Source organism: Tachyglossus aculeatus, unplaced genomic scaffold (assembly GCF_015852505.1).
Source record: "Tachyglossus aculeatus isolate mTacAcu1 unplaced genomic scaffold, mTacAcu1.pri scaffold_12_arrow_ctg1, whole genome shotgun sequence".
In the NCBI taxonomy this organism is placed as follows: Eukaryota; Metazoa; Chordata; class Mammalia; order Monotremata; family Tachyglossidae; genus Tachyglossus; species Tachyglossus aculeatus.
The window spans coordinates 1,471,032-1,496,374 of record NW_024044858.1 but is presented as its reverse complement, the minus strand read 5'-3'; the positions used below and the strand labels follow the sequence as shown (position 1 = coordinate 1,496,374).

General features: G+C 55.0%; 1 protein-coding gene across 1 annotated transcript; it reads right to left on the bottom strand.

The window, feature by feature from the left end:
- Positions 1–238: 238 nt before the first annotated feature.
- LOC119922896 (valosin containing protein) lies at positions 239–25,332 on the bottom strand. Its single transcript, XM_038742507.1, has 17 exons — positions 25,190–25,332; positions 10,564–10,675; positions 10,237–10,409; positions 9,335–9,477; positions 8,802–8,932; positions 8,311–8,442; positions 7,957–8,059; positions 6,990–7,123; positions 6,766–6,901; positions 6,493–6,605; positions 3,968–4,132; positions 3,733–3,855; positions 3,405–3,617; positions 2,872–3,180; positions 2,628–2,783; positions 1,217–1,371; positions 239–843 (listed from the first exon to the last, which is right to left on the bottom strand). Exons 1-17 carry the CDS (start codon positions 25,204–25,206, stop codon positions 738–740), a joined length of 2,421 nt encoding a protein of 806 aa, XP_038598435.1. The 5' UTR covers positions 25,207–25,332; the 3' UTR covers positions 239–737.
- Positions 25,333–25,343: the final 11 nt, after the last annotated feature.

The following is a 25,343-nucleotide window of genomic DNA, read 5'->3' as shown; positions in this document are numbered from 1 at the left end:
GTTATCCCCTGACAACTCACCCTTCAGGGTTGTCCGGAATCTGGCCCAGGCCCCACTAGAGCGGTCGACGTGTGTGAAGGGGGGTTGGGGTGGGAGGAATCACGCGGGCCTCACTCCCATCCCGCACCAGCCCGTGCCCCCAAGGGTCGCCGTCTGAGCTCCAAGCTGCCCCGACAGCGTCCGCCTCCCGGGAAGTCCCCCCCACCCCCCGGGCAGGCAGAGGGCCAGGACACACAGGCCGAGTTCACCCAACCTTTTATTGTCGTCGTACAACGTTCGTCTCGCTCGGTTTAGAAACTGCTTGCGATTAATTGCTCTTCTCCCGTGAATTCAAAAAGCAGGTAAAATAAAACCAACCTACTCACTACGGAAACATAGCGGCCGGGCCCGATCCCGCGCCCGGGGACGGCGGGGGCAGCGGGGCGGAGTCGAGGAGTTTGGATTACGGCTCCCGGGGAGCGGGGCGCCCGCCCGACACGCGGCAGAAAGGGCGCGGGTCACGGCCCCGCTTCCCACCGGGAATTCACTCTCCGCCTTCCAAATGAAAATCGCCTTTATTTTATCGCTTTTGCTTTGAATTTTTTTTTTTTTTTTTTGCAACAGAAATCGCCTGTCCAGAGTCCGGCTGCAGCTGCGCCACTGGCGCTGTGGGGTGGATGGAGGGCCGCCCGGCGGAGGGCGGCCCCGCGCAAGCCTGGGGCCCCGAGCCCCCCGCACTCGCTCCCCGCCGGCCGCCCTTAGCCGTACAGGTCGTCGTCGTTGTCCTCGCTGTACACGTTGCCGCCCGCGCTGCCTCCGCTGCCCTGGCTGGGGCCGGCCCCGCCCTGGTTCCCCGAGGGGAATCTGTACGGGGGAGGGCGGCGGGGAGGAAGGGGATTAGACGGGGATGGGAGACAATTCAGCGGGCCGCCCCGACACGGGTACAGCCCCCACTCGCCTCCACCTTCCCGTTGCCCTGGGGCGACCGCCCCAGCCCCTCTGCCCTCCTAGACCTTAGGGAGATCCAACCCTCCCTAAGATCCAGCCTGGCCCTGCCCCGCCGGTTCTTATCCCTCCGGACTTCCCTTTCTCCTCCCCCGTGGGCCTCGTGGCTGCCTGGGCCCGAGGCCCGCTCCGGTCCCGCACCCTCAGGCTCCCACGGTCTGGGCGGGCACCCCTAAATCGGCGAGGACCGCCCCCCCCCCGCCCCCCAACCCCTCCAAGCGGTGGCCGTCACCTGAAGCTGCCGAAGCCCCTGCTCTGCTGGAGGGTCTGGGCGAACATTTCGTATTTCCGGATGTCGTTGTCGCTGACGGAGCGCCGGGCGAAGCGCATGGCCTCCTCGAAGTGATCCCGGCGGATCTCGGGCACCGGGTCATCTTCCTCCACCTCCTGAAAAGCGACGGGCACCGCGGGCTCAGAACCGGACCCGGGCTTCAATTCTGCCCGCTGCTCTTTCTCCCCCGGGATCGGAGGGCGGACGGTGGGGGGACCAAACCAGGACTTTCCACTCTACTCAGGCTGCCCCCGCGGACCCGTTCCTGCCCCACAGCACAAGAGGCCCACGTACCCAACCTGACCCTCCGCTCGGCGGCAGGTCAAAAGACCCGAGCCAATCTGGACCGGATGATGGCAAACCACCGACGAACCGGCTACTTTTAATCCTAAAGTCCTCCTTGGAGGGATTCTGCCACCCTCCCCACAGGGCGGACTGGTGCCAGTTCCTTTTGTCTTGTTTTTTGAAATGGTATCTGTTAAGCGCTTACTCCGCACCAGGCACTGGGGTAGATACAAGGTAATTAAGTCCGACACAATCCTGGTCCCACATGGGGCTCACGGCCTTAATCCCCATTGTTGAGAGATGAGGGAACTGAAGATCAGAGAAGTGAAGGACTGTCTCTATATGTTGCCAACCTTACTTCCCGGGCGCTTAGTACGGTGCTCTGCACATGGTAAGCGCTCAATAAATACGATTGATTGATTGAAGCAATTTGCCCAAGGTCGCCCAGCAGACAAGTGGCAGACCTGGGACTAGAACCCGGGTCCTTCTGACCCCTGGGCCTGTCCTGCTGCTTCGGTCAGGGCGGTAGGAGAAAGGAGCAGATCGGGACAGCGCCAGGAGGAAGAGAAGGAAAAATAAAAGCAGCAGAACTCATCCTGCCGCCTGCCCCGTATCCCCCAAGAAATAACGGTCCTTGTGGTGGGCAGGGAATGTGGCGGCTCATTACAGATGTATAATGTGGCGGCGAGTACGGTGCTGTGATCGCGGTAAGCGCTCGGTAAATATGACCGAATGAATTAATGTACGAATAGTTACCTGCCTGCGGGGCCCCACGAGCTAAGAAGGATAGACTGTGAGCCCACTGTTGGGTAGGGACTGTCTCTATCTGTTGCCAACTTGTACTTCCCAAGCGCTTAGTCCAGTGCTCTGCACACAGTAAGCGCTCAATAAATACGATTGATTGATCGATAAACTGCAGTCCTGAATGAACTAACGAGGAACCTGCCCAGGGAACCTCAGCATCCGGCCCACCCCCCTTCCCTCCGCTTACCCCCCGCCCCCACACATAACACACACACACACACGCACACACGCACGCACGCGGGACTGGAAGGGACCCGGGAGCTCGGGGGTGACAGGGCCTTACCATGGCTGAAGGGTTGGTCTGTCGCTCCCGTTCCCGCCGGATCTCGCTCTCGATAGACTCACGGATGGCCAGCTTACAGGCTCGCTGGCAGATTTCCGTCAGGTCGGCCCCCGAGAAGCCGTTCGTCATCTTGGCCAGGAACTCCAGGTCCACGTCCTGCAGGGAAGAGCGGAGCCCGGCCAGTCAGCGGCCCCCCCCCGCCCCCCCGGGGGGCCCCCGGACGCACCCACGGCCCCGCACTGGCCTTGGCGACGGGGGACTTGCGCAGGTTGGCCTTGAGGATGGCCACGCGGGACTTCTCGTCGGGCAGCGGGATGTAGATGAGCTGGTCGAGGCGGCCGGGACGCAGGATGGCGGGGTCGATGATGTCGGGCCGGTTGGTGGCCCCGATGATGAAGACGTTCTTCTTGGTGGACATGCCGTCCATCTCGGTCAGGATCTGGTTGATGACGCGGTCCGCGGCCCCGCCGCCGTCCCCGATGTTGCCGCCTCGGGCCTTGGCGATGGAGTCCAGCTCGTCGAAGAACAGGACGCAGGGCGCGGCCTGGCGGGCCTGGAGTCGCGGGGGGAGAGACGGGGGCCCGAGCTCGTCACGCCTTGCCCGGCGGCATCATCATCATCACCATCAATCGCATTTATTGAGCACTTACTATGTGCAGAGCACTGTACTGAGCGCTTGGGAAGTACAAATTGGCAACATACAGAGACAGTCCCTACCCAACAGTGGGCTCACAGTCTGCAAACCCACCCCCCGGCGCCGGCCCCGGAGGGCCTCACCTTGTCGAAGATCTCGCGGACGTTGGCCTCCGACTCGCCAAACCACATGGTGAGCAGCTCGGGGCCCTTGATGGAGATGAAGTTGGCCTGGCACTCGTTGGCGATGGCTTTGGCCAGCAGGGTCTTGCCGCAGCCGGGGGGCCCGTAGAACAGCACCCCCTTGGAGGGGGTCATGCCGAACTTGAGGAACTTGTCTGGGTGCTCCACGGGGTACTGGGAGAGAGGAGGGGGGGAGAGGGGCTCAGCCCTCTCGGAGGCACCAGGGGGGTGGGTTTGGAGGTCCCACCTCTCCTCGGTGCCCCCCACGGCCCCCTCCGGGCTCTCTCACCTGCACCAACTCCTGCAGCTCTCGTTTCACGTCCTCTAGCCCCCCGATGTCCTCCCAGGTCACCTGGGGTACCTCCACCACGGTCTCCCGCAGGGCCGACGGGTTGCTCTGGCTCAGGGCCCACTGCCGGCGAGAGGGAAGGGAACCGGCTGAGCCTCCGCCGGGGGCTGGGAGAGAGCGGGGAGGGAGACGGAGAGGAAAGAGGAGGAGGAAGGGGGACCGAGGAACCACTTACCCTGAAGTCATCCATGGTAACGGCCAGGGAGTTCATCACCTCGGCGTCGATGGTCTCGTCCTCCAGGTCGATGAGGTCCATCTTTTTCCGAATGGCCTGCAGCGCGGCCTCCGAGCAGAGCGCCGCCAGGTCCGCGCCCACGTGGCCGTGGGTCTCGTTGGCCACCTGCCAAGAGAGGGGCTGTCTGACCTCGGGCAAGACGCTTCGCTTCCCTACGCCTCGGTTATCGCATCCGTCAGATGGGAAGCCCCACGCGGGACGCGGACCGTGCCCGACCTGATAGGCCCGTATCTCCCCCAGGGCTTAGAACGGTGGCTGGCACACTTAATAAACGCTGCCATCATCGTCATCATGGCCGAGGAGTTCGGAGTCCAACTGCAGAGGGCTACCCAGGAGAAAGCTGGGCTGTCGAGGGGGGGAGAGGAGACCATCGGTGCCCAAACTGCCCAGGCCGAAACCACTACAAGTTTCATGCCACGACAGCAGAGCTGTCACGCTCCTCTCTGGCCTCCTGGGACCTTTCAGTTGGCACTTGTTCCGGAGCGTTGGGCACGGCCAGTCAGGTGAGCGACTCTCTACCCCGGCCCGTGCCAGTCCCTCCCACAGCGTAACGCTGACTGTGAGCCCGTTGTGGGCAGGACCGTCTCTATTACTGGATTCCAAGCGCTTCGTACAGCGCTCCGCACACAGTAGGCACTCAATGAATGAACAAAGTACCAACCTCTTCCCTTATCCGCAACTGATGCCCTCTGCACCTCTCTCACCAAACCACCGGAAGTCCAGCCCGGGAAAGGAGCCGGCCTCATACGCACGCCCAAGAAAGCCGAGCGACCGTCGCGCCGACGGGTCCCCGTTCCCCGACCCCTTCTCCGCCCAAGAGCTAACCGGGGCACCCCTCGTCTGTCCCCGCGTCTCCTCAAACTGGGCACCCACTCCTCTCCGACGGGTTCCCAGTAATAGGCCGTTGGGGGACTGAGGGGTCACCCCGGGATACAGAGATGCCTGCCCGGTTTTCCACACTCATTCCACACGTCTGCCACCCGACACGCGAAAAAGAACCCCCCGGAATATGACGCGTCGCCGTTCGGAAGGTGGAGATGGGAAACGAGACCGCACCAGGTCGATCGTGAGTCCATTTTGGACCCACTTCCCGGTTGGGGTCTGACCTGACTATCCTGTGCCACGCCACCTCTCCCTGTTCCTCGCCCCGGAGCAGGGGCTGGCGTAGGGAACCTGGCCCGAGGCCCGGGCTCTGGAGGAGTCACCACCCTCTCGGCCTTTTCTTTCCGAGCCTTCCGCCGGCCCAATCTTTCAGCACGCTTAGCTCCCCGAACCCACCTCACTGGCCAAATTCAACGGCTTCTACTCCATCCTAATCCTCCTCGACCTCTCAGCTGCCCTGACACTGTCGACCACCCCCTTCTCCTGGAAACATTATCCAACCTCAGCCTCACTGCCGCTGTCCTCTTTCTCATTCTCAGTCTCTCTGGCAGGCTTCTCCTCTGCCTCCCACCCTCTAACGGCGGGAGTCCCTTAGCGTTCGCTTCTGGGTTCCCTTCTAGCCTCCATCTCCACCCACGTCCTCGGGTAACTCAAGGACTCCCAAGTGTTCAACTTCCAGCCCGAGGCCAACGATTCCCAAATCTACATCTCCGGCCCTGATCTCTCTCCTTCTCACACCCGCTCCTGCCTTCGGGACAGCTCTACCTGCCCGTCCCGCTGACACCTCAAACCGAACGAGTCCAGAACAGAGCTCCTCATCTTTCCGCCCAAGACTTTCGCATCACGGAGACAGCACCGACATCCCGTCTCACAAGACCGCAACCTCGGCGTTACCCGCAACTCGTCTCTCACTCAACCCACACAATTCAATCTGTCACCGAAGCCTGTCGTTCAACTTTCGCATCGTTAAAACCTGCCCTTTCTTCTCCAAACGACCGTGTTGATCCAACCGCTAATCCTTGAATACAGCATCCGCCTCCTCGCTGACCTCCCTGCCTCCTGACTCTCCCCACTCCGGTCCACACTTCACTCGGCTCCGATAGTTTTTCAACAAAAAATTCAGTCCCTATCTCTTCCCACGGGAACCTCGCTTTCCCGACTCCCTTTCCCTTCCGCATCACCCTAGCGAGTGGACTTGTTTTCTCACCCCATCGGCAGCCCCATAGCACTTGCACATGGATCCGTAATTTATTATTCAATTACCCGTCTCCCCGTCTAGGCTGTATCTACCGGCTCTATTGTACTGTACTCGCTTAGAACAGTGCTTTGCACATAGTAAGCGCTTAATAAATGCCACTATTATTATTTATTTACTCCCCCAAGTGCCTAGTACAGTGCTCTGCACACCGTAAGTACTCAATAAACAGGATCGATCGATGCAGCAGGCCGGGCCAACCCTTCAGCAATAACCGCCCGGGGTAGCCGGTCCCATTCTCCGGTCCGGAAGCTACTTGAAACTCTTAGTCGAAATTTCACCCCCGCCCCTCGCCTCCCCCCAGCCCCATCTCACGACCCGTTGTCACCTGCTCGAGGTCCACGTCATCGGCCAGCTTCATGTTCTTGGTGTGGATCTGAAGAATTTCCAGACGGCCAGTGGCATCGGGGATCCCGATGTCCACCTCCCTGTCAAAGCGGCCTGCGGGACGGACACGGGCTCAGACCGTGCCCTCGGATTCGGCCCCAACCGGAGAGGCGGTGGGGACGCCCCAGGCCGACAGCCCTGCCGGGGCTCGGGGTTCACCCAAAGGATCTGGGCTGTGGGATGGGGAGAACGGAGGCGGCAGGGAGGGTCTCACCGAATCTCCGCAAAGCGGGGTCGATGCTGTTGGGCCTGTTGGTGGCTGCCATGACGATCACGTGGGCTCTTTGTTTCAGCCCGTCCATCAGGGTCAGCAGCTGGGACACGATGCGCCGCTCCACCTCCCCGTGGGTCTGTCGGAGGAAAAACCCCGTTGGGGACGGATTGGCGGGTGCGTGCGCGTGCGTTTTGGGACCGGGGGGCGGGAGGGGAAGCACCGACCTTCTCTCTCTTGGGGGCAATGGCGTCCAGCTCGTCAATGAAGATAATGGCAGGGGCATTCTTCTCTGCCTCCTCGAAGGCCTTCCGCAGGTTGCTCTCTGACTCCCCAGCCAATTTGCTCATAATCTCGGGACCTGAGGATTCCCGGGACGGGGAAGGTTATCGCCGTTATTAAGTCATTTAACTTCTCTGGGCCTCAGTTCCCTCATCTGGAAGATGAGGACTGACTGTGAGCCCCCGTGGGACAACCTGTGGCCTCCCCAGCTCTTGGAACAGTGCTTTGCTCATGATAAGCGCTTAACAAATGCCATTATCATTATTATTATTGTGTATCTCCCACAGTTTTCTAAGCCCCTTTATACTGGACGCCTCCCCCATTTCTCTGTCCGTTCCTTTCCAGGGGAAACGGCCCACTGTTGGGTAGGGACTGTCTCTTTATGTTGCCAAATTGTACTTCCCAAGCGCTTAGTACAGGGCTCTGCACACAGTAAGCGCTCAATAAATACGACTGAATGAATGAATGAATGAATGAATGAATGAAAAAAGATTAAGTTCAAACCCAAGGGCTCCCGATCCGGGGCAGCTCTCTACTTTGCCTGTTGAAGACTGCAATCCCTGGGCTCACGTGGGGGTCACGGACCCTAAAGCTGCCATCCCCCATCTCCCCACCTTCCCCCTCTCCAGCCCCGTAGCCAAGTGGGGGACATCCAGCCGCCGCCCATCAATCCGTCAATCCCTCTGGACTCTAAACTTGCTGTGGGCAGGGAATGTGAACTTGTCTGTTTATGGTTGTACGGTCCACTCCCAAGCCACACAGTAGGCACTCAATGAATACAACTGAATGGATGAGCTTAAAAGACGCCTACGGGAGGGGGCCCCGGGAAACCGCCAAAGGGGCCGAGACCCCGCAGGGGTTTCAGGGTGGCACGCCTGTGGCCGGAAGGGTCTTGACGGCAGAGGAGCTTACCGTTGATTAAGAAGAAGAAAGCTCCGGTCTCATTGGCGACAGCCCGGGCGATCAGGGTCTTCCCGGTGCCCGGGGGGCCGTAGAGCAGGATGCCGCGGGGTGGCTGCCGTTGAGGAGCGGTCGGGCGGGGAGGTCAGGGGGCGGGCATCACGCGCTCTCACCACCCTCCCCCCAACCACCCCAGGGAAGGGAAGAGGGAGGGGACGCCGCCTTCGGTTCTCCCGCTTTGGCGAGCCCACCCTAGAGCGCGGAGTCAGAACACCCTCGGGGGCCGCCGAGCCCTTCCCTGGGTCCGAGCCCCCTCCGGGGCTCAGGTCGGCGGCTTCCCCCCGAGGCCCCCGGGCCCCCGCTCACCTTCACCCCGATGGCCTTGAACAGGGCCGGGTGACGCAGAGGCAGCTCCACCATCTCCTTGATCTGAGCCAGCTGTTTCCTGCAGCCACCGATGTCATCGTAGCCCACCTCGTTCAAGGACTCCTCTTCGTCCTGGGGCCGGGGGGCACGCCGGTTACCGGGGCGGGAAAGCTCTGGCTACTTCTCCCTGCCGCCTCCCCCGACTCTCCCCGGGCCAGGGGCGAGGAGCCAGACTCCGGGCCGGCCGGGGCTCGTTCCCAGGAAGAGGGAGGGAATCAAAGGGTAGGCCCCTCCCCGTCCCATCCGGATCCTCTCTGAGAACGGTTGCCGGACTGCAATCTCTCCTAGGCAACCCTCGCTCCCTCCCACCCCTGCTTGGGGGGCTGTCACGCCCAACCGGGAGTTGCCCAGAGCGGAGCCGGCGCCGTGGGAGTGGGGGGGGTCTCCTTCCCGCACCCGGGCCGGCACCCTTCTCCCTCCCCAGGGCTCACCTCACGCTTGATGGGCTCCCCTTCGCAGTGGATGACCGTGTCCGGAGCCACGATGCAGTAGGGGCTGGGATCCGTCTCCACCACTTTGAACTCCACGGCCCGCATCCCCCCGCGCACCAGGAAGATGTCCCCTGCGGGCCACCGAAGAGGGCGGGGTGACTCCTGTCTCCTGGGCAGCTCCCACCCGGCCAAGGGGTCCCAGGGGCCCGCGGGCGCTTCCCCGCTCGGCGAACTGAGCCGAGATGGGGCAAGGTCTCCCAGCCGCTGGAAACATCAGGAGCCCGGGTCAGGCTGCAGGACCCCAAGGCTTCTCGTCGGTCCCGGCGTCGACCCCCTCCCCAGACCGGGTTCTCTGCGGCCAGAGGCTTGGACTATGCTCCCGAGACCCACCCCGCTCAGAATGACGGAGGGGACCCCCCCCACCACCACCAAGGCAGGGGGACCACCCAGACCTCCTGCCACCGGGGAGGCTCGACCCCGTTCCCCGCGCCTGCCCGCCCCGCAACTTTCCCTCCGGGACCCGGAGCCGTTACCCTTCCGGATGGGGCGGTAGGCCTCCAGGAAGTACGGCTTGAGGTACACCTCGAAGAGGTTGCCGGTGATGCCCTCCACCGTGTCGTCGATCGGCAGGACGTGGATGCGCTTCCCGTACTTCACGTCTGGGCAAGGCTGGATGCTGAGGGGGACAAGCAGACGCCACGTCACCCCCGAGCCCGACGCCCCGAGAACTCGGGTGTCGGGAAGGGCCTGGCAAGGAAAGCTGGCGGCGAGTGAGAGAGAAAAGGCAGGGAGGGGGGGACTTTAGGTGGGAAGAGGGCAGGAGATGACACAGGAGGGAGGGCGGCGGAAACTAAACTGACACCCGGCGAGTCTCGATTTTGGGAGCGGGACGCTGGCGGGCCCGAGAAGTCCCCGACGGCAGGGAGGGGCGGCGTCCCCCGCTCGGCCACGGGCCACTGAGGAGGGGCCTTCGCTCCAGGTCTCCTGCTTGGACAGTAGACTCCACGGGGGCCTCCTACCCAGCTCTCGGCACCCCCGGAGCCCCATCGAGTCCCAGTAAAGAGGAGGGACCGCTCGGCCCGAAGGAGGCCCCGCCCTGGAGTCCAGAAACAGCAGAGAGGACTTCGGCCTGACCTTTAGGAGAAAGGTCCAACTTCTCCGGGCCTGGGGGTCGGACGTAAGGAAACACGTCCCCTTCTGCCTCGGCGCCCGGGGCGGTCCCCGAGCCCCACGCCTTGCTGCCGCCGTCTAGACGACGGGCTTCCACGCAGATCCCACCCACTCACCCGCCAGACTGGGATGAGAAGGGACGGCGGGGGGAGACCGAGGGAAAAACGAATTCCCTGCGGTTCCCGGGACCGGACAGGGGCCGGCCCGAGGACCTGGATGTGCTCTGAGTTTGGGAGGGGGGGGACGCCTGACCCCGGCGACGTACCTGATGACGTCCCCCAAGCGCACGCGCAGGTTGTTGCGCACGACTCGATTCATGCGGATCTTCTCATCCGAACAGGTGTCGTCCGACAGAACGATGCACACTGCTTCCCTCCTCTTCTTTCCCTTCAGCAGCACCGTGTCGCCTCGGAACAGCTGCAGCTCGTCCATCTTGGCCTGAGAAGCCACTCGCGTTAGAGCTGGCTGGGGCGAGCGAGCGACGGCGATCCCTCCCCCATCGGGGGCAACCCCCCGAAACCCCCCCAGCCCGTCGGGGCCCGGGATCCGTTCGGTCACTCCCAGACAATCCCGCTCCGGCCCAGGCCCTCACCTGGGACAGGGACACCACGCTGTTGTCTTCATTGATGGCTTCATCCACAATTAATCGATTAGGACGGTTCTTCTGTTTGAGAATCGCAGTTGATAAATCATCTGCTTTTGAACTGGAAAGAGGAGACAAAACCAGTCGATCAGTCAATCCCGTAATCGGTCTCACGCTATCTGCCGATCAGTCAATCAACCAATCGTACTTCTTGAGCTCTTGTAGGGACTGGGAGAGTACGAGACAACAGAGTCGGAAGACACGCCCCTGCCCATGGTCTAGAAGGGGAGACAGACTGTGACATACCTTATGGATACGTATATTAAGTGCTGTGGGATTGAGGGTGGGGTGAAGAAGAAGGGGGTAGGGAGTAGGGGAAATGAGGGCTCAGAAGGGGAGGAGGTGTGATTTTCACGAGGCTTTGAAGGCGGAGAGAGCGATCGTCTGCCGGACACGAGGAGGGAGGGCGTCGCACGCCACGGGCGGGTCGTGGGCGAGGGGGGTCGGGGCTGAGATAGACAAGATTGAAGTAGAGTGGTAGAGGTAGAGTGAGAGGGGGAAAGGTGATCGAGTGCTCTGAAGCCTGGGGCAAGGACTCCTTTCGACGCAGAGCTGGTTGGGCAACCCCTGGAGGTTCTTGAGGAGTGGGGAAATACGGACTAAACGGTTTTGTAGAAAAACGATCCGGGCAGCGGAGTGCAGTATGGACTGGAGTGGAGAAGAGATGGGAGGCAGGGAGGTCAGCAAGGAGGCTGAAGCAGGAGGACAGACGCTTGGACCGACATGGTAGCAGTTTGGATGGAGAGGAAAGCGGGGAGTGTAGCGATACTGCGACGGTTGAACCGAAAGGACCCGTTGAGAGACTGACTACGCGGGTTGAAGGAGAGAACGGTGGAAGAGAATGCCACGGTTTCAGTGTTGTGGGACAAGGAAGACGGCGGCATGGGGAGGACAGGGTTTCGGTGGGAAAATGAGGAACGCTGTTTTCGGACCTGTTAAGTTGATGGGGCATCCAGGTTGGGATGTCCTGAAGGCAGGAGGAAATGCTAGGCTACAGAGAGGGAGAGAGATCAGGGCTGGAGATGTCGATTCGGGAATCAGCCGCACAGAGGTCGTTGAAGCCAGGGGAGCGAACGAGTTCTCCAAGGGAGTGGAAGTAGACGGAGAACAGACGGGGCCACAGACTAAGCCTAGAGGGACTCCCACAGATAGTAACAATAATAACGATGGTATTTGTTAAGAGCTTACTATGCACCAAGCACTGTTCTAAGCGCTGTTTCCAGCCTGCAATCATCCGATCCCTGACCCAAGAAAGGTGAGTCGGGCTGGTCCACGACACCAAGCAAAGTAGGCTGCGGTGGCCAAATAGGCCCCTCCTGAGAAACCAGGCAAGCCCCGAAGTCCCAGCATCCTCCAAGGAAAACCCGCTGCTCTAAAATCCTCGGCACGGACCGCTCTCTCGTGGCCGGCAGCTCCGGGACACCTCGGGATGGGGCCCAGATTTGGGGATCACAGCCAGACCCTCAAACTGCAGAAAGGAGAGTGACGGGGACTTCTGAACTAAGGGCCCAGGCTTAATCCCCACCACAGTGCAAGGAAGACCCGGCCCCCAAGAACTACCGAGAGAAGCAAGTGGAAGCAGCGTGGCAGAGTGGAAAGAGCCCGGGCTTTGGAGCTCAAAGGTCATGGATCAAATCCCGGCTCTGTGTGACCTTGGGCAAGTCACTTAACTTCCCTGGGCCTCAGTTCCCTCATCTGTTAAGACTGTGAGCCCCCCGTGGGACCACCTGATCACCTCATAACCTCCCCAGCGCTTAGAACAGTGCTTTGCACATAGTAAGTGCTAAATAAGTCACTATTATTATCAAATAATAATAATAGGTATGGGTTAAGCGCTTACCAGGTGCCAGGCACTGTACTACAGGCTAATCGGGGTTGGATACAGGCCGTGAATTACATGGGGGCTCAGCCTTCAACCTTATTTTACAGATGAGGTAGCTGAAGGACGGAGCGGGAGGCGACCTGCCCGGGGCCACGGGACAGACAAGAGGAGGAGGGGTCGGGATCAGAACCCAGGTCCTCCCGACTTCCAGCCCAGCGCTCTATCCACTGGGACACACGGCTCCTCGGCGGTAAAGGTTCCGGCCAAAACGGTCCTGGGGCACAAAAGGAAACTATGAAAATGCTCTACACGGACCTGGCTGTTGGCCAGAGAACCCAACTGGAAGCTCGAGAGAAAGGGAAGCATGCCGGGCTCCGGCCGGACAGGTCGGGGCTCCCGGACACGCGAGCACAATCCCACCGTGGGAAAACTGAACAAAGGGAGAGCCGGGAGTTGGGCGTGACTGGGGGACGAGAGAGGTCTCGAGCTGGGCCACCCCATTTCTCCATCACCCATGCAAACGAGTAATCAGTGTCAGTTTCTCTGTTCCCCCCTACTTGGGACCTATTCTGGGGGGGTTGGGGGGGGTGCTCATTCCTCCAACGGGCCTCGAGGTACTTCTCGAAGACGACGGGGAAGAGAAGGGCCCGGTGGTGACGAGTAAAACCAGAGAGGTCGAGGCATCCCGGCGGTCGGCAGGGATGCGGCAATGAGGATGAGTGGGCCAGACCCTTCCTTGGAATTTGCCATCATCCAGGCCCCGGCAGCTGCCAGCGGATCGAGAGAAGACAGGAGTCGGGACCACTGATAAGGGGTGGGGGCAACCCGGCCCATCGGGGGGATCTTCACGTGCCCAGTCCAGTGGTTGGAAGGGTCTCGGGAAACATCGTCGAGGACGACAATGTGCCGGAGGAGGAACTGAACGGAGGAGCTCCACTCTTGTCCTCCACCCGGGAGACGGGACTTAACCCAAATGAATTCTGTTTCCCCCGGGGAAATTTCCATTTCACTTGGGCCACTTCGGGAAGGCCACGGCCCTCCGGAACTCGGGCGGCCCCATGCTGGGAAACCCGATTTTGGTGTGGGTGAGTTTGGGAAGGCCCAGCTACTTATGGACTGTGAGCCCACTGCTGGGTAGGGACTGTCTCTATATGTTGCCAACTTGTACTTCCCAAGCGCTTAGTACAGTGCTCTGCACACAGTAAGCGCTCAATAAATGCGATTGATTGATTGATTGATTTTGGGATCGGGCCTGGAAGTCCAGAAAGAGGCCAAAGTGGGGAAAAAGGGGGAAAATGAGGCTGAAGAAACGGAGCTCTTTCCCTCCCTCGGGAACATTTCTTGCCCACCTAGAAGAGAGGAAACGAGACACTCCCAAGGCGCAGCCCGCCTTCCTTTCTTCCATTTATCCATTCATTCAGTCATATTGAGTGCTTACCGGGTGCAGAACACTGTACTAAGCGCTTGGGAGAGTATAATACAATACTCAGACCCATTCCCTGCCCTCAACGAGCTTGCGGTCTAGGGGGAGCGACAGGCAATGTAAATTAACTACAGATCTGTAGAGAAGGGCTGTGGGGCTGGGATGGGGGGACGATGAGGGGAACAAGTCAGGGCGACGCAGAAGGGAGAGGGAGAAAAGAAAAGGAGATCTATCCCTTTTAGACTGTGAGCCCACTGTTGGGTAGAGCACTGTCTCTATATGTTGCCAACTTGGACTTCCCAAGCGCTTAGTCCAGTGCTCTGCACACAGTAAGCGCTCAATAAATACGACTGATTGATTGATTGCCCTCCCGGCTAGATTGAGAGCTCAGTGAGGGAGCAAGAGGCCAACTCCCTTCTCCCGAATTAAGCTACTTTCCCCTCCTACACCCACAGGCGCCTGGCTTTAGCCTCACTGTACCTCCAAGTGCCCCCGAGCCTGGGCCACCCCCTCGGCCAACGCTTTAGCCCACGGGTCCTCCCGTTCCCTGGAAAAGTTTACGGCCCCGTAAACCTGGCGGGAGCCTAAACGCCAGGGCTCTGGGTACCGAGACCACGGAGGAGGCCGGCGACCCGGAGCCGTCTCCTAGGCGACGGCCACCTTCCACCGCCCTGAAGCTTGGGACGGCCGCAGCATGACGGAGGAACGGGGGCACTCGGCCCCCATCGTTTTCCAACTGGCTCTAACGGGGGCTCAGGATCCAGCCCGGCGGGACCTGTGAGCCCACTGTTGGGTAGGGACTGTCTCTCTATGTTGCCAATTTGTACTTCCCAAGCGCTCAGTACAGTGCTCTGCACACGGTAAGCGCTCAATAAATACGATTGATGATGATGATGATGATGACGGGGCATCATCACGTGGGGTGAGATGGGGTTTCGGAGGGTCACGGCCGACTGAGGCAGCAAACGGTGTGTGGCCATTAAGAAGAGCAAGTCGGCTGGCACGGTGGAGGGACGCGCAGCCAAATCACTCTCCCTTTACATCCAACCTACTGAACGATCCTCCAGCGGGGTCTCCGCTGCACAAAGCTACGGCGCGCCGGCCGTTCTTCAGGTCGGTTTCACCCAGGCTGACGACGACGCGGGAGAAATCGAGTCCCGAACTGAACCCCGGCCCACGCCAGTGCGCCGAACGGGGAGGGGAGAACTTGGCCGGGGCTCACAAGAGACCACCGTCGAGACGCCAGGAGGGGAAAGTTCAAGGAACCGGGGGGGCGTTTTGGGCCAGGCGAAGGTCGAGGCACCTGATTAAGACTCCAACCTGAGTGCCTGGTGCTCGGCCCAAACTCAGCACTTAATTCCGCCACTATTCTGCGGAAAGGGATGGACCGATTTTGGGGTTGGACCCCCAAATTTTCTCAACCACGAGGAAGACTCGCGTCGCTTTCCCCGGCGGCCTCTAGCTCACCTCCTCCAGGAGGCCTTCCCAGACTGAGCCCCTTCCTTCCTCTCCCCCTCTCCAACCCCCCATCTCACCTCCTTCCCTTCCCCACAGCACCTGTATATATGTATATATGTTTGTACATATTTTTTACTCTATTTATTTATTTTACTTGTACATATCTATTCTATTTATTTTATTTTGTTAGTATGTTTGGTTTGGTTCTCTGTCTCCCCCTTTTAGACTGTGAGCCCACTGTCGGGTAGGGACTGTCTCTGTTGCCAATTTGTACTTCCCAAGCGCTTAGTACAGTGCTCTGCATATAGTAAGTGCTCAATAAATACGATTGATGATGATGATGATGGCCTTTTGCGTGGGGGGCTGGCAAGGGGGTCCCCAGGACTAGGGGGACCCTCAAGATCCCTGGGAAGACCCCCCCACCCCACCTCGCTCCACATTCTAGGTTCTCAAGGGGGATCAGAAGCGGCTTGGTTGGTGGAAAGAGCACCGGCTTGGGGGTCAGAGGTCGTGGGTTCTCCCCCCGGCTCCACCACTTGTCTGCTGTGTGAATTTGGGCAAGTCGCTTCAATCAATCAATCAATCAATCATATTTATTGAGCGCTTACTGTGTGCAGAGCACTGTACTAAGCGCTTCGGAAGTACAAGCTGGCAACATATAGAGACGGTCCCTACCCAACAGGGGGCTCACAGTCTACAAGGGGGAGACAGAGAACAAACCCAAACATACTACCAAAATAAAATAAACAGAATAGATAGGTACAAGTAAAATAAAGTCTTCACATCTCTGGGCCTCAGTTCCCTCATCTGTAAAATGGAGATGAAGACCCTGAGCCCCATGAGGGACCACCTGATCCCCTTGCACCCCCCGCAGCGCTTAGAACAGTGCTTTCCCCCTTCTAGACCGTGAGCCCACTGTTGGGTAGGGACTGTCTCTGTATGTTGCCAACTTGTCCTTCCCAAGCGCTTAGTACAGTGCTCTGCACACAGTAAGCGCTCAATAAATACGATTGATTGATTGGCACCTAGTAAGCGTTTAACAAATGACATCATTATTATTACTATTAATCCTGGCCCCTCCCCTTCTCAGCTGTGTGATTTTGGGCAAGTCACTCCACTGGGCCTCCTCTGTAAAATGAGGATGAAGACTGAGAACCCTGATCCCCTTGTATCCCCCCCCCGCCAGCGCTTAGAACAGTGCTTGGCACCTAGCAAGCGCTTCACAAATGCCAACATTATTAATCCCGGCTCTGCCCCTTGTCAGCTGGGTGACTCTGGGCAAGTCACTTCACTTCTCTGGGCCTCAGTTCCCTCCTCAGTAAAATGGGGATGAAGACTGTGAGCCCCGTGTGGCTATTAATCGTGGCTCCCTTGTCAGCTGTGTGATCTTGGGCGAGTCACTTCCCTTCTCTGGGCCTCAGTTCCCTCCTCTGTAAAATGGGGGTGAAGACTGTGCGCCCCAGGTGGGGCAACCTGATCCCCTTGTCTCCCTCCACGGCCCCCTCAGCGCTTCCAATAGTGCTTGGCACCTAGTAAGCACTTCACAAATACCATCATCGTCGTTACTGTTATTACTTCACTTCTCTCTGCCTCATTTCCCTCATCTGGAAAATGGGGACGAAGACTGTGAGTCCCACGTGGGACCACCAGATCCCTAGGCCTCCCCCCGCCCTCAGAACAGTGCTTGGCACCTAGTAGGGGCTTAACAAGTGCCATTATTATTATTATTACTTCACTTCTCTGGGCCTCAGTTCCCTCCTCTGTAAAATGGGGGTGAAGACTGAGAGCCCCATGTGGTACCACCCGATCCCCTTGTGTCCCGTTCCCCCCGCGCACCACCCAGTGCTTAGAACAGTGCTTGGCACCTAGTAAGCGCTTAACAAGTACCATAATTATTATTATTATTTCACTTCTCTGGGCCTCAGCTCCCTCCTCTATAAAATGGGAATGAAGCCCCCTGTGGGACAACCTGATCACCTTGTAACCTCCTGAGCACTTAGCACAGTGCTTTGCACATAGTAAGCAATTAATAAACGCCATTATTATTAGTAGTAAGCGCTTAACAAGTACCATAATTATTATTATTATTACTTCACTTCTCTGGGCCTCAGTTCCCTCCTCTGTAAAATGGGGGTGAAGACTGGGAGCTCCATGTGGGACAACCTGATCACCTTGTAACCTCCCCAGTGCTTATTACAGTGCTTTGCACATAGTAAGCGCTTAATAAATGCCATCATTATTAGTAGTAGTAAGTGCTTAACAAGTACCATAGTTGTTATTATTACTTCACTTCTCTGGGCCTCAGTTCCCTCCTCTGTAAAATGGGGGTGAAGACTGGGAGGCCCGTGTGGGACAACCTGATCATCTTGTAACCTCCCCAGCGCTTATTACAGTGCTTTGCACATAGTAAGCGCTTAATAAATGCCATCATTATTAGTAGTAAGCGCTTAACAAGTACCATAACTATTATTATTACTTCACTTCTCTGGGCCTCGGTTCCCTCCCCTGTAAAATGGGGGTGAAGATTGGGAGGCCCCCGTGGGACCACCTGATTCATTCATTCAATCGTATTTATTGAGCAATTACCGTGTGCAGAGCACTGTACTAAGCGCTTGGAAAGTACAAGTTGGCAACTTAACACAACCTGATCACCTTGTAACCTCCCCAGCGCTTAGAACAGTGCTTTGCACATAGTAAGTGCTTAATAAATGCCATCGTTATTAGTGGTAAGCGCTTAACAAGTATCACGATTATCATTATTACTTCACTTCTCTGGGCCTCAGTTTCTTCCTCTGTAAACTGGGACTGAAGACTGGGAGCCCCGCGTGGGCCCACCCGACCCCCTTGTCCCCTCCCCAGCGCTTAGAATGGTGCTTTGAACATTGTTAAGCGCTTAATAAATGCCATCCTTATTATCAGTAGTAGTAGTAAGCGCTTAACAAGTACCATAACTATCATTATTGCTTCACTTCTCTAGGCCTCAGTTCCCTCCTCTGCAAAATGGGGGTGAAGACTGTGAGCCCCCCGTGGGACCACCCAATCACCTTGTAACCTCCCCAGCGCTTACAACGGCGCTTTGCACATAGTAAGCGCTTAATAAACACCATCATTATGATTATTAGTAGTAGTAAGTGCTTAACAAGTCCCATTACTATTATTTTTAGTTCACTTCTCTGGACCTCAGTTCCCTCCTCCACCTGATCACCTTGTAACCTCCCGGGAGCTTACAACGGTGCTTTGCACATAGTAAGCGCTTAATAAACGCCATCATTATTATTAATAGTAGTAAGCGCTTAACAAGTCCCATAACAATTATTATTACTTCACAATAAACGCCATCATTATTACCATAACAAGTACCACAACTACCACTATTGCTTCACTTCACTAGGCCTCAGTTCCCTCCTCTGCAAAACGGGGATGAAGACTGGGATCCCCGCCTGGGCCCAACCCCTCCCCGGTGATTAAAACGGCGCTTTGCACATAGTAAGCGCTTAATAAATGCCATCATCATTATTATTAGTAGTAAGCGCTTAACAAATCCCACAACTATTATTATTACTTCACCTCTCTGGACCTCACTTCCCTCCTCCACCTGATCCCCTTGTAACCTCCCCAGGGCTTAGAACGGCGCTTTGCACATAGTAAGCGCTTAATAAACGCCATCACCATTATTAGTAGTAGTAAGCGCTTAACAAGTCCCACAACTACTTCACAATATTATTATTACTTTATTTTATTTATTTTACTTTATCATTACTTCACAATAAATGCCATCATTATTATCATAACAAGTACCACAACTACCATTACTGCTTCACTTCTCTAGGCCTCAGTTCCCTCCTCTGCAAAACGGGGATGAAGACTGGGATCCCCGCCTGGGCCCAACCCCTCCCCGGTGATTAAAACGGCGCTTTGCACATAGTAAGCGCTTAATAAACGCCATCATTATTACTAGTAGTAGTAGGCGCTTAACAAATCCCACAACTATTATTATTACTTCACTTCTCTAGACCTCACTTCCCTCCTCCACCTGATCCCCTTGTAACCTCCCCAGCGCTTGGAACGGCGCTTTGCACATAGTAAGCGCTTAAATACGATTGAATGAATGAACGCCACCATTATTATTAGTAGTAGTAAGCGCTTCACAAGTCCCACAACTATTATTATTACTTCACAATAAACGCCATCATTATTATCATAACAAGTACCACAACTACCATTACTGCTTCACTTCTCTAGGCCTCAGTTCCCTCCTCTGCAAAACGGGGATGAAGACTGGGATCCCCGCCTGGGCCCAACCCCTCCCCGGTGATTAAAACGGCGCTTTGCACATAGTAAGCGCTTAATAAACGCCATCATCATTATTATTAGTAGAAAGCGCTTAACAAATCCCACAACTATTATTATTACTTCACTTCTCTGGACCTCACTTCCCTCCTCCACCTGATCCCCTTGTAACCTCCCCAGCGCTTGGAACGGCGCTTTGCACATAGTAAGCGCTTAATAAACGCCGTCATCACTATTAGTAGTAGTAAGCGCTTAACAAGTCCCACAACTACTTCACAATATTATTATCACTTTATTTTATTTATTTTACTTTATCATTACTTCACAATAAACGCCATCATTATTACCATAACAAGTACCACAACTACCATTATTGCTTCACTCCTCTAGGCCTCAGTTCCCTCCTCTGCAAAACGGGGATGAAGACTGGGATCCCCGCCTGGGCCCAACCCCTCCCCAGCGATTAAAAAGGCGCTTTGCACATAGTAAGCGCTTAATAAACGCTATCATCATTAGTAGCAGTAGTAGGCGCTTAACAAATCCCACAACTATTATTATTACTTCACTTCTCTGGACCTCAGTTCCCTCCTCCACCTGATCCCCTTGTAACCTCCCCAGTGCTTCGAACGGCGCTTTGCACATAGTAAGCGCTTAAATACGATTGAATGAATGAATGAATAAACGCCACCATTATTATTAGTAGTAGTAAGCGCTTCACAAGTCCCACAACTATTATTATTACTTCACAATAAACGCCATCATTATTACCATAACAAGTACCACAACTACCACTATTGCTTCACTTCTCTAGGCCTCAGTTCCCTCCTCTGCAAAACGGGGATGAAGACTGGGATCCCCGCCTGGGCCCAACCCCTCCCCAGCGATTAAAACGGCGCTTTGCACATAGTAAGCGCTTAATAAACGCCATCATTATTACTAGTACTAGTAGGCGCTTAACAAATCCCACAACTATTATTATTACTTCACTTCTCTGGACCTCACTTCCCTCCTCCACCTGATCCCCTTGTAACCTCCCCAGCGCTTGGAACGGCGCTTTGCACATAGTAAGCGCTTAATAAACGCCGTCATCACTATTAGTAGTAGTAAGCGCTTAACAAGTCCCACAACTACTTCACAATATTATTATCACTTTATTTTATTTATTTTACTTTATCATTACTTCACAATAAACGCCATCATTATTACCATAACAAGTACCACAACTACCATTATTGCTTCACTCCTCTAGGCCTCAGTTCCCTCCTCTGCAAAACGGGGATGAAGACTGGGATCCCCGCCTGGGCCCAACCCCTCCCCAGCGATTAAAACGGCGCTTTGCACATAGTAAGCGCTTAATAAACGCCATCATCATTATTAGTAGTAGTAGGCGCTTAACAAGTCCCACAACTATTACTATTACTTCACTTCTCTGGACCTCAGTTCCCTCCTCCACCCGATCACCTTGTAACCTCCCCAGGGCTTAGAACGGCACTTTGCACATAGTAAGCGCTTAAATACGATTGAATGAATGAATGAATGAATGAATAAACGCCACCATTATTATTAGTAGTAGTAAGCGCTTCACAAGTCCCACAACTATTATTTTTACTTCACAATAAACACCATCATTATTATCGTAACAAGTACCATAACTACCCTTATTGCTTCACTTCACTAGGCCTCAGTTCCCTCCTCTGCAAAACGGGGGTGAAGACTGGGATCCCCGCCTGGGCCCAACCCCTCCCCAGCGATTAAAACGGTGCTTTGCACATAGTAAGCGCTTAATAAACGCCTTCATTATTACTAGTAGTAGTAGGCGCTTAACAAATCCCACAACTATTATTACTACTTCACTTCTCTGGACCTCACTTCCCTCCTCCACCTGATCCTCTTGTAACCTCCCCAGCGCTTGGAACGGCGCTTTGCACATAGTAAGCGCTTAAATACGATTGAATGAATGAATGAATAAACGCCACCATTATTATTAGTAGTAGTAAGCGCTTCACAAGTCCCACAACTATTATTATTACTTCACAATAAACGCCATCATTATTACCATAACAAGTACCACAACTCCCACTATTGCTTCACTTCACTAGGCCTCAGTTCCCTCCTCTGCAAAACGGGGATGAAGACTGGGATCCCCGCCTGGGCCCAACCCCTCCCCGGTGATTAAAACGGCGCTTTGCACATAGTAAGCGCTTAATAAACGCCATCAACATTATTATTAGTAGTAAGCGCTTAACAAATCCCACAACTATTATTATTACTTCACTTCTCTGGACCTCACTTCCCTCCTCCACCTGATCCCCTTGCAACCTCCCCAGGGCTTAGAACGGCGCTTTGCACATAGTAAGCGCTTAATAAACGCCATCACCATTATTAGTAGTAGTAAGCGCTTAACAAGTCCCACAACTACTTCACAATATTATTATTACTTTATTTTATTTATTTTACTTCATCATTACTTCACAATAAATGCCATCATTATTATCATAACAAGTACCACAACTACCATTACTGCTTCACTTCTCTAGGCCTCAGTTCCCTCCTCTGCAAAACGGGGATGAAGACTGGGATCCCCGCCTGGGCCCAACCCCTCCCCAGCGATTAAAACGGCGCTTTGCACATAGTAAGCGCTTAATAAACGCCATCATCATTAGTAGCAGTAGTAGGCGCTTAACAAATCCCACAACTATTACTATTACTTCACTTCTCTGGACCTCAGTTCCCTCCTCCACCTGATCCCCTTGTAACCTCCCCAGCGCTTGGAACGGCGCTTTGCACATAGTAAGCGCCTAATAAACGCCATCATCATTATTAGTAGTAGTAAGCGCTTCACAAGTCCCACAACTATTATTATTACTTCACAATAAACGCCATCATTATTACCATAACAAGTACCACAACTACCACTATTGCTTCACTTCACTAGGCCTCAGTTCCCTCCTCTGCAAAACGGGGATGAAGACTGGGATCCCCGCCTGGGCCCAACCCCTCCCCGGTGATTAAAACGGCGCTTTGCACATAGTAAGCGCTTAATAAATGCCATCATCATTATTATTAGTAGTAAGCGCTTAACAAATCCCACAACTATTATTATTACTTCACCTCTCTGGACCTCACTTCCCTCCTCCACCTGATCCCCTTGCAACCTCCCCAGGGCTTAGAACAGCGCTTTGCACATAGTAAGCGCTTAATAAACGCCATCACCATTATTAGTAGTAGTAAGCGCTTAACAAGTCCCACAACTACTTCACAATATTATTATTACTTTATTTTATTTATTTTACTTTATCATTACTTCACAATAAATGCCATCATTATTATCATAACAAGTACCACAACTACCATTACTGCTTCACTTCTCTAGGCCTCAGTTCCCTCCTCTGCAAAACGGGGATGAAGACTGGGATCCCTGCCTGGGCCCAACCCCTCCCCAGCGATTAAAACGGCGCTTTGCACATAGTAAGCGCTTAATAAACGCCATCATTATTACTAGTACTAGTAGGCGCTTAACAAATCCCACAACTATTATTATTACTTCACTTCTCTGGACCTCAGTTCCCTCCTCCACCTGATCCCCTTGTAACCTCCCCAGCGCTTGGAACGGCGCTTTGCACATAGTAAGCGCTTAATAAACGCCGTCATCACTATTAGTAGTAGTAAGCGCTTAACAAGTCCCACAACTACTTCACAATATTATCACTTTATTTTATTTATTTTACTTTATCATTACTTCACAATAAACGCCATCATTATTACCATAACAAGTACCACAACTACCATTATCGCTTCACTCCTCTAGGCCTCAGTTCCCTCCTCTGCAAAACGGGGATGAAGACTGGGATCCCCGCCTGGGCCCAACCCCTCCCCAGCGATTAAAACGGCGCTTTGCACATAGTAAGCGCTTAATAAACGCCATCATCATTATTATTAGTAGTAGGCGCTTAACAAGTCCCACAACTATTACTATTACTTCACTTCTCTGGACCTCAGTTCCCTCCTCCACCCGATCCCCTTGTAACCTCCCCAGGGCTTAGAACGGCGCTTTGCACATAGTAAGCGCTTAAATACGATTGAATGAATGAATGAATGAATGAATAAACGCCACCATTATTATTAGTAGTAGTAAGCGCTTAACAAGTCCCACAACTATTATTTTTACTTCACAATAAACACCATCATTATTATCGTAACAAGTACCATAACTACCATTATCGCTTCACTTCTCTAGGCCTCAGTTCCCTCCTCTGCAAAACGGGGATGAAGACTGGGATCCCCGCCTGGGCCCAACCCCTCCCCAGCGATTAAAAAGGTGCTTTGCACATAGTAAGCGCTTAATAAACGCCATCATCATTACTAGTAGTAGTAGGCGCTTAACAAATCCCACAACTATTATTATTACTTCACTTCTCTGGACCTCAGTTCCCTCCTCCACCTGATCCCCTTGTAACCTCCCCAGGGCTTAGAACGGCGCTTTGCACATAGTAAGAGCTTAATAAACGCCATCATCACTATTAGTAGTAGTAAGCGCTTAACAAGTCCCACAACTACTTCACAATATTATTATTACTTTATTTTATTTATCTTACTTTATTATTACTTCACAATAAACGCCATCATTATTACCATAACAAGTACCACAACTACCATTATTGCTTCACTTCACTAGGCCTCAGTTCCCTCCTCTGCAAAACGGGGATGAAGACTGGGATCCCCGCCTGGGCCCAACCCCTCCCCGGCGATTAAAACGGCGCTTTGCACATAGTAAGCGCTTAATAAACGCCATCATTATTACTAGTACTAGTAGGCGCTTAACAAATCCCACAACTATTATTATGACTTCACTTCTCTGGGCCTCAGTTCCCTCCTCTGCAAAATGGGGGTGAAGACCGGGAGCCCCCCGTGGAACCACCCGATCACCTTGTAACCTCCCCGGCGCTTAGCACATAGTCAGCGCTTACTAAACGCCATCGTCATTAGTAGTAGCAGTAATAACAATAACAATGATGATGGTATTTATTAAGCGCTTACTATGTGCAAAGCGCTGTTCTAAGCGCTGAACAAAGTTCGGCTGAGTAGTAGGCGCTTAACAAACCCCACAACTATTATTATGACTTCACTTCTCCGGGCCTCAGTTCCCTCCTCTGCAAAATGGGGGTGAAGACCGGGAGCCCCCCGTGGAACCACCCGATCACCTTGTAACCTCCCCGGCGCTTAGCACGTAGTCAGCACTTACTAAACGCCATCGTCACTAGTAGTAGTAGTAATAACAATGATGATGGCGTGTATTAAGCGCTTACAATGTGCAAAGCGCTGTTCTAAGCGCTGAACAAAGTTCGGCTGAGTAGTAGGCGCTTAACGCACCCCACTAGAGTGGCAGAAACGGTCGCTTTTGGGGTGGGCCCCGTTGTCCGGCCCTGACCTTTGACCCCCGGCCCGCGCGGCCTGCATGACACAGCAGGATGGGGCCGCGGGGGCGCGCACGCACGGACGCACGCACGCACGGACGCCGCCTGAGGAGGCCCGAGCCCAGGCCTCGGCCTCGCGCGCATGCGCGCGAGAGAAAGGCCACTCACTCGGCTCCCGAGGCCATGGCGCGAGGCTGGGTCGCGCGGGGGTTTCGCGGCGTCGACGGCTGGGCGGCAGGCGCTCTCCCCGGAGGACCCTCAGGAGGCGGCGGCTCCGTCTGCTGCGGCGTCTGTGAGGCCAGAAGAGCCGACTCATCGGCCG

Excerpts from the sequence above, each read along its gene's own strand:
- LOC119922896 (XM_038742507.1), bottom strand. Across the intron at positions 3,618-3,732 it reads AGCTGCAGGAGTTGGTGCAG|TACCCCGTGGAGCACCCAGA; the intron begins GTGAGAGAGCCC and ends CCTCTCTCCCAG. Across the intron at positions 2,784-2,871 it reads GCAAGTCCCCCGTCGCCAAG|GACGTGGACCTGGAGTTCCT; the intron begins GCCAGTGCGGGG and ends TCTTCCCTGCAG.